General features: G+C 34.7%; 1 protein-coding gene across 10 annotated transcripts in view; it reads left to right on the forward strand.

Moving 5' to 3' along the window:
• Positions 1-16131, forward strand: part of CSNK1G3 (casein kinase 1 gamma 3) — a 116196-nt gene that overhangs the window by 71057 nt on the left and 29008 nt on the right. For 6 of the 10 annotated variants that reach the window (XR_011471218.1, XR_011471219.1, XM_070412536.1 and 3 more), the window contains exons 5-9: positions 2807-2955; positions 4583-4817; positions 13954-14039; positions 14162-14246; positions 15974-16122. Coding sequence is in view for 8 of the 10 variants with exons in the window: in XM_070412536.1 (XP_070268637.1) it covers positions 2807-2955; positions 4583-4817; positions 13954-14039; positions 14162-14246; positions 15974-16122 (704 nt within the window). In the remaining 2 variants the exon portion in view is untranslated. The remainder of the gene's footprint in view (positions 1-2806; positions 2956-4582; positions 4818-13953; positions 14040-14161; positions 14247-15973; positions 16123-16131) is intronic. The other 4 variants (XM_070412537.1, XM_070412539.1, XM_070412541.1 and 1 more) reach the window with 1 other exon arrangement.

Here is a 16131-nt window from a genome sequence, read left to right on the forward strand (position 1 = left end):
AGGGTTTGTTTGTTTCTTTAAGTATTGCAGAAGCTTTCAGGTTCATCCTGGCAGATATAAATTTTGCAAAATTCTAAGTTTTACTTGAAAGCGTGAACTTTATTGTTGGTATCAAATAGGAACAAGTATTTTAGGTTTTCTTAAATTAACAGACTCTGTTCATTTTCGAAATGCCTTTTATTTCTTTTTCTTTTTGCTTCATTGCATTGTTGATAAGAGGTGAATGTGGACAGACATCCTTCTCTTGTTCCTAGTCTTTCACCTTCAGGTCTGATGTTAGCTGGGCGTTTTTTTAGATGCCTTTACCAGGTTGAGGACCTTCTATTCCAAATCTGCTTAGAGCTATGTCTGATGCTTTTTCAGCATCTATTAAGGTGATCTAATGCTTTTTCACATTTAATTTGTCATTATGATGAGTGACATTGATGGATTTCTAAATAGTAACTTAAACTTGCTTTCCTGGGTTGAATCATACTTGATCAGGCATCTTGTTCACACATAATCTGTAATGTCTAACTGAGTCCCGAAAAGATATAGCAGATGCTCAAAAAGCATTTGTTGAATTGATTAAGACAAATTTCTTAAGTGGTTTTCCATTTTTGAAAACCTTTGAAAACACTTGAAAAAAGTTAGTCAATGAATAAACCAAAATATGTTGCTACCTTATTCAGTGATCATTACACAACAACTTTAACTATAGAAATATAGTTGATGACTCAGGAGGAAGTAGAAAAGCCTTTGACAGTCCTTCCATTGAAGAACTTCAGACCTGTTTATTTTTATATACTAAATATAGTTCTAACAAGCTTGATGATCTGGTTTCCTTGCACCCAGATCAGAAGCAACAAACTAAAGGGTGGAAATGAGTTATTAGAGATTGCTAAAATTAAAAAATTCCCATGGTATAGAGGGGAAAATAATTTTAAAAGCTTAGTAGCTGAGGGCTGTTGATAAGTCTTAATTGCCGCTCTAGGCTATTAATGTATATAGCTTTGTAAAAGCAGTATTTCAGAGTTGGAATAAACTTTAGTGAGCCTCTCATCCACTTTTATACATGTGAGGGGTTGGTGACACACATATAAGAGTGGCTTTGGTAAGAGTGGTTCATACATACTACGGTAGTGATTCCCAGTGGCAGTTCTGTGTGTGTGTGTGTGTGTGTGTGTGTGTATGCATGCATGCGTGTGTGTGTGTGTATATGCATGTGTGTGTGTGTGTGTGTGTGTGTGTGTGTGAGAGAGAGAGAGAGAGAGAGAGAGAGAGAAAGATGGGGGTGCTGACCTATACACATGGGCATGTATAGGAATTTCTATTTCTGGGGAGGAGGCCATGTATGCAATTTGAACTTGTCACCTTCCCCTCATCCCTGCCCTGATTATATTATCTTACCTCCTTATCTTCAGATGTTCTGCTACCTCACTCAGATTCACATTTGAGAAACACTGGTCTTATCCAAACTAGTAATACTATACATAAGCCAATGCAAGCCTCCTTGAGAGGTTAAATGGTTAATATGGGGATAAACTACGAAACTAGTCCTGGCTTCTAGTTGAATGTTTTCTGTTATGCCCCTGCAATAAATATTCACAATGATAGAGGAAACAGAGAATAAAGTTATGTTTCCCAAGCTCTTTACTTAAAAAAAAAAAATGGGAAGGATTTATTCAAAAGGTTTTTTCCTTCTAAAAAATCCTATACCACTTGTAAGTAAAACTGAGACATTTAAGATGGGAGAAGTTCATTTCCTCATGATGAATAGATAACTGCAGTGTTAAGATAAATTGATCACCTATTTATATTTGTTACTTGGGCGTCTTATAGTTCTAAAAATAGAGATGATTTCTGTGCATTTAGACTTTATATTTGGAGTTTGATTAGTTTGTATTGTTAAATAATGAATTATTCAGTAACTGGTGGCATAGAACAGTAGATTTTATTATCTGCCAATTTCCAGGGGTCAGGAGTTCAGGCATGGCTTAGCTGGGTCCTCATTTGAGGGTCTTGCCTGGCTGAAATCAAGATGTAAACCCAGACTGCAATCTTACCTGAGGCTCAGTCCTCTTCCTAGCTCACTGGCTATTCCCAGAATTCAGTTCTTCATGGCTGTGGGACCAAATCCTTCAGTTCCTAGAGCTTTCCTATCATTTTCTGGCATATGATTTTTCTCCACAACATGGTAGTTTGCTTCTTTAAGGTCAACAGGAAAGCTTTTCTGTACTTTGAATCTGAAGGTCAGGCCCACCAGAATACTTTTGATTAATTTAAAGTCCACTGATAGGGATATTAATTAGATCACCTTTGCCATATAATATAACCTGATCACAAGAGAAATCTGGGAATTTTGCCCACACTTAGAGGGAGGAGATTGTACAGGGTGTATACACCAGAGGATGGGACTCCTGGAGGCTGATCTTAGCGTATGCCTACCACAGTGTTATTAAAGCGAACAGTGACTCTTTTGTTCAGTGAAAATCAAATCTTTCTTAGGTGCCAAGCATTTCTCTAGGTCATGGAAATATAAGACTAAAATGCCCAGTTCCTGTCTTTGATGAGATGGTAGAGACCAACAATGAAGCACTGTTTGTAATGTAGTTCAGTCATGCAGCTGCTGTAGAAGTGTAACCAGGCTACACTCTAGCAAGAGAAGGCTGGGTCAGGAAAAGTTTATTGTATCCATGGGAAATGTAAAACTACTGCTGTAGTTCTTGATACTGCAAAATTAATTTTTAAGTGAATTTTCTAGGAAGAAAGTTTGATATTGAAGATGAGGAAATTATTAAAATCCTTTCTTCTTCTCCCCCGCCAGATGGTATACCTCAAGTTTACTATTTTGGCCCTTGTGGTAAATACAACGCTATGGTGCTGGAACTGCTGGGACCTAGTTTGGAAGATTTGTTTGATTTGTGTGATAGAACATTTTCTCTTAAAACAGTTCTCATGATAGCTATCCAACTGGTAAGTAAAGCAGGGTGCTTTGAAGTCATTTGAACAATTGTATGGTTCTCTAGTCACAACTTTATATTAAAAGTTTCAAGTTTTGCTACATTATCTTGCAGAGCATTCAACTTAGTACAAATGTTTCTGCTTTCATATTATTGTCTTTTAGGATGCGTGTAATTTAAAAAATTGAATTAGGTGTAGTATTTTATTTTTATGAAAGAATATTTTATTGCTTTAAGATCAGAATACTCAGTTTGAGAATTAAGTTGTTTCCAGCACTTTTCATTTAGAAGATGAATACTTAGAAAAGAAAACCCTCAAAAACATGGATTATTAATCTTGGTAATAAATTCTGATGGCTGAAAAAAAGAGGAAACAAACTAATGGGAAGTTTTCTAAATTATTTAAATTTTAGTGAACCTATGGAAAAACAAATTTAGAGGATTATTTTAAAGCAATTTTGAAATAAATGTCAATAGAAGTATGCTGCAGAAGTCTTAAAATTGTTTTTTCGATTGACTCATTAATTCCACTTATATAAATTTGTCCTATGGAAGTATTCAGCTGTACTTAAAGGTTTTTGTGCAAGAATATTTATAATAAAGTGGAAAACTCAAATGTACAGAAATAACAGGATTAGTTGAATAGGTTGTTAATAGTCATATATTAGTAAAGTATGTATTTAAAATAATACCTATTTTTAATGCAAAGTGTGTATTAAAAGAAAGTTTCATGACCTGGAAAATGCTCATAATATATCATTAACTAAAAGTATAGGCTATAGAATATTATATATTATATGATCCAGAATTTGTTGACCAACTAAAATGGCCTGAGTTTACAATATGTTTACAGTATTTTTATATTGCATTGTCGATCGTGATTACCACTAAATGATGCAATTTTATTTTATTTGTAGTGTTCTATTTTGTGACAGTTTGTACACTGAACATTATTTGAGAATGTGTAAAACAATAAAAATGTACTGTATCATTATTAGAGTATATTTGAAAATTTTGAAGTTTTAAGATCTTTTCAAACGTTTCATACCTAAGGAAAATGTAAAGAAAACAAGTTACAAAAAGGCTTACTACTTGGGGGGTTAATGGGAAATGAGGACACATTTGTAATACCTTAACCAATAAAGACATTTAAAAAAAAAAGACTTACTAAAGGGTACTATGTTAATTGTTTTTATTTAACAGTTTAGTTGTTTTAAGTTTTTAAAATATAATTGTAAAAGTTGCTTGATTAATTAACTGATGAGGAAGAATAAACTGCCACTTTGTGAATATGTCTTTATATTTTTGAGTTCAAGATTTAGTATTGGTAAAGCTTTTCGATTTTATGATATAGCATTATCTGAAAGTGTTGATTAAATCAGGCTTACTGATTTGAAAGGAATTCATAAAATTCAAACATGTTCATTTATAAGTGACATTAATAGTAAAAGCAAAGAATTTTAATCATAATCAGATATATATTTGAGAAACTATAGATTGATATGTTACTTTTAAAGGGTTGAAACAAGTTCTGATTTTTTTATGTTTTTATTATGAAAGTTGTCTTGCCTCTATCATGCTTTTTTATGCTAGTCAAAGCTTAAAATAAAATTTATCTTCCTTCTCTTTTTAAAATCAAGATTTCTCGTATGGAATATGTTCATTCAAAGAACTTGATATACAGAGATGTAAAACCTGAGAACTTCTTAATAGGACGACCAGGAAATAAAACCCAGCAAGTTATTCATATTATAGATTTTGGTTTGGCGAAGGAATATATTGATCCAGAGACAAAGAAACACATACCATACAGAGAGCACAAAAGCCTTACAGGAACAGCTAGATATATGAGCATAAATACACATTTAGGAAAAGGTATGTGTACCTTTTGTTTGAATTCAGTAACTATGCTAACGGTGTGAGTTTTAATATTTGTTGTTATGGTTCAGTTTTTGCAGGTTACAATTGCTTTTATTACAATTTTTATTTATCACATCTAGCTAGAGTTTACTTTTATTTATATTTAATAAAACATTTTTATTTATTTTATTTTTAAAAATACATTTTTGTTTATTTCAGAGAGGAAGGAGAGGGAGAAAGAGAGAAATATCAATGATGAGAGAGAATCATTGATCCGCTACCTCCTGCACACCCCACACTGGGTATCGAGTCTACAACCGGGGCTTGTGCCCCAACCAGAAATTGAACTGTGACCGCCTGGTTTATAGGTCGATGCCCAACCACTGAGCCGCACTGGCCAGGCTTAATAAAACATTTTCGAAATAAGTTGTTCTAGAGTAAATGAATGACATATCCTTGCATTCACTATATCTTTTTTTAATATAATTTGAAATGTTCAACTTTGATATAGTGAGGGTGATGCATTTGATTATTTCTGTTAAAAGGATATGAGAGAATACTTAATTCTAACTGAATTTAGTTTGTGCAGATATTTTTGATTGAGAATATAGTACTTTGATACAATTAGCCAGGAAATAACAAATGCCTAATATATTTAATGCTAAGAGGACATACCTTAGCAGTACTATTTACTATACTAGCTATACGACTTTGGTTTCCTTATTTGTAAAAAGAATAAAATAATATCAACATCACAGGATTTCTTACAGCTTTTATTTTTTTTCTAGTCCAGGACCACACATTATCATTTATTTGTCATATTTCTTTAGTTTCTTTTCATCTGGAGCAGTTCCTCCCCTCTCTTTATGGTTCATGACCTTAACATTTTGGTGAAGTATAGACTGTTTTGTAGAATGCTCTCCATTTACGTCAGTCTCATATTTCTTCATGATTATATTTTGGTATGCATTCTTAGCACAAATATCATAGAAGTGATATGTTCTCACTGTAAAATGTCAAGAGGTGCATGCTGTCACTTGGTTCCAAGTATCTTCATCATTTGTTTAGGGTAGTGTCTGCTAATTTTCTCCACTTAACAGTTTCTTATTTTCCCTTTGTTATTAAAAAGTGTTTTGTAAGTAGATCTTTGAGATTTTGTATACATGTTGTTCCTCATCACATTTTTATCCACTAGATTTAGCATCCATTGATGATTTTCTAACCTTATCAATTATATAGTTAGTTGATATTCTGATGTAAGCAAAAGCTTTCTCTTCCACCATTTATTGATTTCTATCAGTATGGATTCATGGAATCGAACCAGCGACCTCTTGGTGAATGGGTCCAAGTTCAACCACTGAGCCACACGGGCTGGGCGAGGTTCTTTTTATAATATATTCTTTCCCATTGAATTACTTTTGTGACTTTCTAAAAACATTCAGTTCTAAGTTGTATTTACAATAGATTATTGTTAAGCTATTGTTGGTTGGTTTTCATATCAGAGGAAGCCAAACTTAAATTTCTGCTTTTAGATTCTATCTTCTTAAGGGAGAATAGACAGGAACATATATTATCCATCATCACTGCTCAAATGTTCCTACAATGTATGACCATAATTTGTACAGGACCTTATAAGTCATCTAATCCAACTTCCAACTCCTAGTGTAGCCCAAGTTTAACTGTTCTCCTCAGACTTACAAGCTCTATACTACATGTCTCTGCTTCTGCTCATTCAGAACAAAATAGCACTTGGCATCTTCCCTGACAGCTGGCCTGATAGTAGGCTCATGGTATTTTTTTTTACAGATGTCTGAAAATACCTGAAAAATGTAAATTTGCCCTTCTTATAGAAAAGTAAGTTTTAAACACCTGGAATTACAAAGCACAAGTTGGGTTTAGGTAGTGCTTGCGGGGAGTGCCTTTCAGTAGCACATTTTCTCAATAGATTTAAAATATGATTGGATAGATACTCAGTTTTCAAGACTGTGTCTTCTGTTAAAACTCAGCACACCTATATTTAGTGTCTGTGAGAAATTTCCATTTCCATAACAGGCTGCTTTATAACAACCAACAGAGATTCATTACCATTTTATTGTGAGACATGAACTCACAACTTCCCAATGGCTCAGTGTTAGTTTTTTTAAAGATGATTTCTTAAATTGATTTTGAGAGAGAGAGAGAGAGAGAGAGAGAGAAACATTGATCTGAGAGCAAAAGTATTGGTCCGCTGCCTCCTGCATGCTCCCAATGGGGATGGAACCTGCAACCAGGACATGTGCCCTGACGGGCGACCTCTTGATGCATGGGTCGACCAACTGAGCCACACTGGCCAGGCCAGGGTCATAATTTTTGTATGGTTACTATTTTATATAGTGATACTTCAGTTGGAGAGTGCTAGGATGTATACCTTTATCTAAGTAAGTTTAGAGAAAATGAATTTAAATTGTATTTTTTAACATAGACATTTTTTTTTTAGAGCAGTTTTTGATTCATAGCAAAATTAGGTGGAAGGTACAGAGATTTTTCTTATACCCCATGTCCCCAAACATGCATTAGCTACATTCCCTACCAGAGGGGAACAATTGTTATAGTTGTATACTAGTACATACTAGAGTTCATAGTTTAGGGTTTATTCTTGGTGTTGTATATTGTCACCTAGAGTACATTGTCACCTAGAATTCATAGTTTACTTTAGGGTTTATTCTTGGTGTTGTATATTCTGTGATCTTGGACAATTTTATAGTAACATGTATCATACGGAGTAGTTTGATTTCCCTAAGCATCCTCTATGCCAGTGATGGCGAACCTTTTGAGCTTGGCGTGTCAGCATTTTGAAAAACCCTAACAGTTAAGTGTCACATATAGAAATTTTTTGATACTTGCAACCATAGTAAAACAGAGACTTATATTTTTGATATTTATTTTATATATTTAAATGCCATTTAACAAAGAAAAAAAATGAGTTCGCATGTCACCTCTGACACGGGTGTCATAGGTTCGCCATCACTGCTCTATGCTCTACCTAATCCTCTCTCCCTCCAATGCCTGGTAACCACTGGTCTTTTTACTGTTTCCATAGTTTTTCCTTCTTCAGATGACATATAGTTGGAATTATACAGTATGTAGCCTTTTCAGACTTGTATAGTTCATGTAGTAATAAGCATTTAAGACTCCATGTTTTTTCATGGCTTGATAGCTCATTTCTTTTTAGTGCTGAATAATATTCTATAGTCTAGAAGTACTGTAGGTTATTTATCCACCTACTGGTGGACAGCTTCATTGCTTCCAAGTTTTGGCAATTAGGACTAACGCTGCTGTAAACATCCATGTGTGTGTTTTTGTGTGGGCATAAGTTTTCAACTCTTTTGGGTAAATACTAAGGATTTTTTAATTTTTTTCTAAGAGTTAGGAAACAGCATTTATTTCATCTTACAACCGAGTGATTGTCATAAAGAAATTTTGTTGAGGACAGTCAAGTTGATTGTTACTTTCAGGATAAAATTCAGTCTTGCTGGCTTCAATGGATTCTTGAATACTGAGCTGAATATCATAACTTGTAAGATTGTCTTCATCGGGGTCATCATTACTATCTATGACTTTTTCTTCTTCTTCCTCTTCTTAAAGGATACCTTTCATATAATACTGGGTTGGTGGTGATGAACTCCTTTAGCTTTTTCTTATCTGTGAAGCTGTTTATCTGACCTTCACTTCTGAATGATAGCTTTGCTGGATAAAGTAATCTTGGTTGTAGGTTCTTGGTATTTATCACTTTGAATATTTCTTGCCACTCCCTTCTGGCCTGCATAGTTTCTATTGAGAAATCAGCTGACAATTGTATGGGTACTCTTGCTGCTTTTAAGATTCTCTCTGTCTTTTGTTTTTGGCATTTTAATTATGATGTGTCTTGGTGTGGTCCTTTTGTTTGGGGTTCTCTGTGCTTCCTGGACTTGTAAGTCTATTTCTTTCACCAGGTAGGGGAAGTTTTCTGTCATTATTTCTTCAAATAGGTTTTCAATATCTTGCTCTCTCTCTTCTTCTGGCACCCCCATAATTCGGATGTTGGTACGCTTGAAGTTGTCCCAGAGGCTCCTTACACTATCTTCATATTTTTGGATTCTTTTTTCTTTTTGTTTTTCTGGTTGGGTGTTTTTTGTTTCTTCATATTTCAAATCTTTGACTTGATTCTTGCTATCCTCTAGTCTGCTGTTGGAACTCTGTATAATATTCTTTATTTCAGTCGGTGTATGCTTGATTTCTAGTTGGTTCTTTTTCATATCCTCGAGGGTCTCACTAGATTTATCGAGGGTTTCACTAAATTTATTGGCGGTTTCTAGAAAATTCTTGAAAAACCTTATAAGTGTGGTTTTGAACTCTATATCCAGTAGTTTGCTTTCCTTCATTTCTGTCATTTGTGACCTGTTTCTTTGTCTCCACATTTTGGCTGCTTCCCTGTGTTGATAGAGTGGCTTTCTGTGCTAGGTGTCCTATAGGGCCCAGTGGCTCAGCCTCCCCAATTACCTGAGGTGGACACTCTTGGTGCACCCCTTTGTGGGCTTTGTGCACAGTCTTGTTGTAATTAAGCCTTGATTGTTGTAGGTATCACTGGGAGGAATTGACCTCCAGGCCAATTGGCTGTGAGAATCAGCTGTGTCTATAGTGGGAGAACTTCTGCGCTGGAGACACCCTTCTGGGGCAAGACTTGCTTCAGTGGGGCTTTGGTGCTCACTGAGTCTGCCCCCTGAGTGTGTCCCTTATGGATCTGAGGAGTTGTAATCTGAATAGTCCCACTCTGACCACTGGGTATACTGGCTCTTGGATCTTTAAGGAGGTGCTAATTTAGCCTCTGCCTGAGGCTACCCAGCAGGAGCTATGGAGAGATCTGCAGATTCCTCGTCTTTCTTTGGGGTTTGGAGGTACCCAGATGAGGCCCAGCTATGAAGCAATGCAAGCTGCTGTGGGGCCTTGGGCCTTCTTTTGGATGTTCTGGGTCACTCAGACCCTGCTGCAGTTTGTTAGGTAATTTTAGATTGCAAAGGGCCAGGCCATTCATATGCAAAAGCCTCTATGCACAGCTTGGGTCGGGCAGGGTCTCAGGGAATCAACAGGGCGGAGCAAACCGCTATGGCTGATCCTCAGCCCTGCCCTAAGAGGCCCTGGGTCTCAGTGTCCCGCGTAATTGCTGCAGGCACCTCTGAGAGAAAGCCGCCCTCGAGTTCTGCCAGCTGCCAGACAGTTCAGTTTCTCCCCGTATGAGTCTGGGTCCCCAGAGACTCGCCTGGAACTGGAGTTCAGAGCAGTCGGGAGCTTTTGTCTCCCTCCGGAATGGAAAAGACAACCACGTCCTCAGTTGCCAGCCCTTTCTGCGTGCGCCTCCCTACCTCTGCATTTTACTTCCGCACCTCCTCTGAGTCTCAGTGTGCTTTTCTCTTTCCTTCTAGTTGTAGAATTTCCACTCAGCCAGCCTTCCTGTGGTTCTGGATGATGTCCATTCTGTCTTTTAGTTGTATTTTTGAAGTGGTTGTGGGAGGCAGCAATTTCAGGTGTTTACCTATGCCGCCATCTTGGTTTCCTCCAAATACCAAGGATCTTAATTCTGGATTGTATGGTAAGAGTATATTTAGTTTTGTAAGAAACCCTCAAACTGTATTCCAAAGTGGGTGTACCATTTCGCAATCCCACCAACCATGAATGAGAGTTTCTGTTCCACATTCTTGGCAGCATTAGCTGTTGTCAATGTTGTAGACACCATTCTAAGAGGTGGAAATTTGCACTTTTTGATTACATGATGTGGGATTTTCATATACTTATTTGTCAACTGTATATCTTCTTTTTTGAGGTATCTGTTAAGGTCTTGACCCAGTCGTAATCAGGTTATTTTCTTATTTTTGAATTTTAAGAGTTCTTTATGTACTGTGGATAACAGTCCTTTATGAGATGTGTCTTCTGCAAATATCTTCTCCCAGTCTGTGGCTTATCTTTTCATTCTTTTGATGGTGTCTTTGCAGAGCTAAAGTTATTAATTTTAATGAAGTATAGCTCATTATTATTTCTTTCATGGATTATACTTACGTTATTATATGTAAAAATCTTTGCCAAAATCAAGGCCATCTTTCTTTTGTTATTTTCTAGGAATTTTATAGTTTTGTGTTTAACACTTAGGTATGTGATCTATTTTGGTTAATTTTTTGAAGGGAGTGAGGTCAGTGTCAAAATGCTACACTTCTGTTCTTTGAAAAAAGACCAATTTATTAGGAAATCTTTGACTACCCTAAGATCACAAAGATTTTTCTCCTAATTTTTCTTCAAGAAATTCTCTAGTTTTGTGGGTTTTTAAAAAATTTATTTTAGAGAGAGGAAGGGAGAGGGATAGAGAGATAGAAACATCGATGAGGGAGAAAGTATTTGTAAAATTTATATCTGAAAGTGACATATCAAGAATATACAAACAATTCTTACAACTTTAGAATAAGACCAAAAATAAAACTTAAAAAATGTGTTAAATATTTGAACAGACATTTAACAAAAGGATGTGTGAATGACCAGTAACACATGAAATGATGTTAAAAAATATTGGTTACTAGTGAAATTCAAATTTAATCACAGTGAGCATATACTTCATGGCCACCAGCATGGCTAAAATTTAAAAGATTGGCTATACTACTAGCGAATGTTGAACAAGCTCTGGAGCAACTGGAACTCTCCTACATCGCTGGTGGAAGTACAAAATGGCACAACTTCTTTGGAGAACAGTGTAGAACAGCCGTGGGCAAACTACGGCCCGCTTGCCGGATCCGGCCCATTTGAAATGAATAAAACTAAAAAAAAAAAAAAAAAAAGACCGTACCCTTTTATGTAATGATGTTTACTTTGAATTTATATTAGTTCACACAAACACTCCATCCATGCTTTTGTCCCGGCCCTCCGGTCCAGTTTAAGAACCCATTGTGGCCCTCGAGTCAAAAACTTTGCCTATCCCTGGTGTAGAAGTTTCTTATAATGTTAAACCTATACTTTCCATATGACACAGAAATCCACTCCTAGGTATTTACCCAAGAGAAATGAAAGCATATGTCACAAAAAGACTTTTATAAGAATGTTCATAACAGTTTTATTCACAATGGCCTCAAACTGGAAGTTACACAAAGGTCCTTTAATAGATGGTACTTAGGTGTGTGTGTTGTTAAAGTTTATCAGACTTTACCCCTATAATGTATGTATTTTATTATATGTTAAATAATTAAATACTTCAATGAAAGAAGTTTCCTTTTTAGAGCTTATCAAATCTGAGTCTACTTTAGAATTATCTGCTTAACTTTTAAAATGTACATTCTAGCTGGTTTCGTTCAGTGGATAGAGCATTGGCCTGCAGACTGAAGGGTCCCTGGCTCGATTCCGGTCAAGGGCACATGCCTGGCTTGTGGGCTCGATCCGCAGTGGGGGGTGTGCAGGAGGCAGCTGATCAATGATTCTCTCTCATTGATGTTTCTAACTCTCTCTCCCTTCCTCTCTGAAATTAATTAAAAAATATATGTAAAATGTACATTCTTCTACTCCATGTTGTACCCAATGAATCAATCTCTGGCATTAGGCCTGCTTACTTAAGGTTTTTAAAAGATTCCGGAGTTGATTCCGATTCTCAGCAAGACTTCAGAATTTTTTTGGCATGACTTTTTATTCTTAATACTTCCAGTACCTAATAAAATGTAATTTTAGTAATAAAAGGCATGATTTTTTTTCATGTTATTCACATCCCACATTCATTAATGGCTTTACAAAGAACTTTAAATCTATTTTACTTATTTTGAAAGTTTGCTGTTTTCAATAGCATATGCTTATATTATTATAATACAAAATAGAAGAAAAATTTCCTATTATACCACATTTTTTAGTACATGAAATGATAAATTGAAATGTCTTGTCTCGTTCTCCAGTCTCATACCCCTGATTACTAATGATTTAAAGCATATTCTTTTAGATATTTTCCTGTACTTATAGAAAAGGGACATATATCTGGTAGTATATATTTCCAAATATTCATTTATGTATTTAAATAGTTTGTGTTGAGTGCCTGCTCTGTGGCAGCCATTATACCAGATCTGAGAATAATGAGCCAAAGAGACAGACATCTGGCCTCCTGGGACTTGCTATTTGGTGGGAGCATAGATATTGATTAAAAAACAACACAAACATTTATTTTTAAAGTGTAGCACGTGTTACAGGAGACAATTATAGAATGTTATGAAATTATATAGCAAAAATTAAAACCTTTTCTGAAGCTTTAATGCTCATTTGCCTTTTCAAAAGCATTTAGTACTGCTTATTCATTTGTATAAAACATCTTGCACATGAGCATTTTTTTATTATTAAAGTATTATTTTTTCTTTTGTTAGTCAGCATTTTTTATATTAAGCATTTAACTTCAGTGATAAAAAAATTGAAAAAAATGCACTCAGCAAATATTTGAAGATACCTCCCTTAGTCTATGATTGTCACTCGGTTATGTGCTATACAACAGTTTATTACTAAAACAATAATAGCAATTTGAAAATGACAATTTGTTTTAGCAGTATATTTTTGGAGGGGTTATGCATGTTGGGATGTGTCAAACACAAGTGTTTTTTAAAAAACATATTACAGAGAATACTAATTGTTTTTAAAATCAATGATGTTTGTGGGATGGAAGTTTGTGCTTATAAATTTAGGAAATGCAGGGTTAGACATTCTTAGGGTATAACGTTTAAGGTTAACATTAGGATTAATCTTTTAGGGAAAAACTCTAGATCTTTTTCCAGAATCTTTCATATGTTACATTCTGAATCTTTAAGACAGAGCTTTAGTATACAGTGACTCTATTTGACCGTGGAACCTTTCCCCCCTTGCCTTATGTTTCTATGAATAGATATCTCAGGAGAGAAAAAAGTCTTCAATAGATTCTCAGGAAGTATAGCATATTTTAAAGATGTATAATAAATTTAATGTAAAAACATTATTGTTTAAATAAGACCTTGTCACATATAAAGCACTAGATCTATATTATGTATTTATATACTAAACTTTTAGCAATTAATCGGTATATAACAGAATTAGTTCTCCATTCTTGCATTCTTAACTGGAAGAGGCAAGTGTAATTTATGTTCTTCTTATATTTCAGAACAAAGTAGAAGAGATGACTTAGAAGCTTTAGGTCATATGTTCATGTATTTTCTTAGAGGCAGTCTTCCTTGGCAAGGTTTAAAGGTAAACATTTTTATGTTTCCTTATTGAATTTTAGAAATTGTTAATATATTACAATCCAGTTTTCCAAGTATTTAATTTTAAAATTAGCACTTTCTCAAGGTTTTTTTCTTTCCCTGTTTTAGGCTGACACATTAAAAGAGAGGTATCAGAAAATTGGAGATACAAAACGAGCCACACCCATAGAAGTGTTATGTGAAAATTTTCCAGGTAATGAATAATGCCACATTGAACCATATACTCATACACAGAACACCAGAACTGTTAATCATTGTTTAAGTGTATAAATACCCTTTTTCATGTTTTAAAAAAATGAACTCAAAATATTATTTAAAAGATGTCAGCATTTGATGCACAGACCACAGGGTCAGTTTCTATATTTGCTTTGTTAAGATGGTATTAGAAGAAGAAAATCCCATCTTTAGTAATGCTGACCAATACCAGCTGAAGTAATATTTTCTTCAATAAAATACTTTTAAGAAGTTAAAATATTTGGAAGGGGGGTCGGGGGGAAGCGGGGAGAGAGATCAACCAAAGGACTTGTATGCATGCATATAAGCATAACCCATGGACACAGTCAGTAGGGGCGGTGAGGGCATGTGTGGGGGGCGGGGGAGGGCGAGTAGGGAGAGGTCAATGAAGGAAAAAGGATTCATATGTAATACTTTAAACAATAAAGAATTAAAAAATATTTGCTAAGAAATACCAACTATAAAGTTTCAGTGTAATGTTAGTCATTTGAGTCTCATTGTTCAACTCAACATAGGTATATGATGTATGATTTAGTCCAGTTTTCAAAGTACAGTAAAACCTTACTACCTTTATTACCTTTAGGCTAATTTTATATTAAGGAGCTTTATGAAAATAGTTTAGCTTTCATGTAGATTTATGGCAACTCAAGCCAACAGAAACTTAAGATTTCTAAATCAATTAAGAAATAAGAATAAAAAAGAAATAAGAATAATGTGTTGCTAATGTATTCAAATACCTGCTGAGATATGTGCAATAACATTGAGAAAACAGAGATCCAAACTTGAAGATAGAAGGCTGAATTCAGTCTCACTTTAATATTCACAACTTTGCCTGTACAATGCTGACATTATTATTCTAATAATATCAGCAGTATAATCTCTGGTAGCTCTTTCCCAAGTTTGCTATTTTATTCATTGTCAGCAAACTTTATATGTTTTTCTTTTTTAATCTAAAACTAGAAGGTTAAAAAAAAATTCGTTTCTAGTACTAGCAGTTTAGGTGTAGGCAGATTGACTGCAAGTTAAGAAGCCTATATAAATTTCTTCAAGAAAAATGAAATGGTGGTGCCAAAGTAAATTAACCAGATAATTTGCTAGAAAGTGGAATAGTGAGCTTCACTATGTGATCAAGGTCACTGGGTGCCACTTTCACTGCCCATTGAGCTTAGCGTGATCCTCTTCTTATTGGCTACCAGGAATGAATTGAATCAGAAAAGCAGCTAGGTGCAACCTACTATCTCTTACTACAGTGATTTTTTTGTGCTTCCATGGTGAAACATGGTTTTGCTTACCATTTTGCTTATTGATTTTTATGTCTTTTTCATCCTGAAGAGTATGACCTTTTAAAAATGTACAAATCTCTAATACATTTTAGAATTTTAACGGAATGCATGATTGTTAATTATATGACCAGAAATTAAAAGAAGAATTAAGCAGCTTCTGTGTTATATTTCTGAGGATTATTTTGCTAGGTCAGTTGGTTCGAATACTGCTTATAAACAAGGTTAGGAATTTTCTCCCTTTTAAAAAAAAATCATTGTAATTAAATTTATAAAAATTTAAATTGCAATATAGAATTTTATTTTTTCTGTTTTTATAATACTGTATGCTTTTTACACACTTAAATAATTTTATTAACGAGTATGTAGATAAGTATACTCAAAATTATTTTTATTTCCTTTCTAGAAGAAATGGCAACATATCTTCGTTATGTAAGAAGGCTAGATTTTTTTGAAAAACCAGACTATGACTACCTAAGAAAGCTTTTTACTGACTTGTTTGATCGAAAGGGATATCTGTTTGATTATGAATATGACTGGATGGGTAAACAGTTGGTGAGTTTC

This window comes from Myotis yumanensis, unplaced genomic scaffold (genome assembly GCF_028538775.1).
Source record: "Myotis yumanensis isolate MYYU_CA2020_CCGP unplaced genomic scaffold, mMyoYum1.0.hap1 SCAF_4, whole genome shotgun sequence".
NCBI classification, from domain to species: Eukaryota; Metazoa; Chordata; class Mammalia; order Chiroptera; family Vespertilionidae; genus Myotis; species Myotis yumanensis.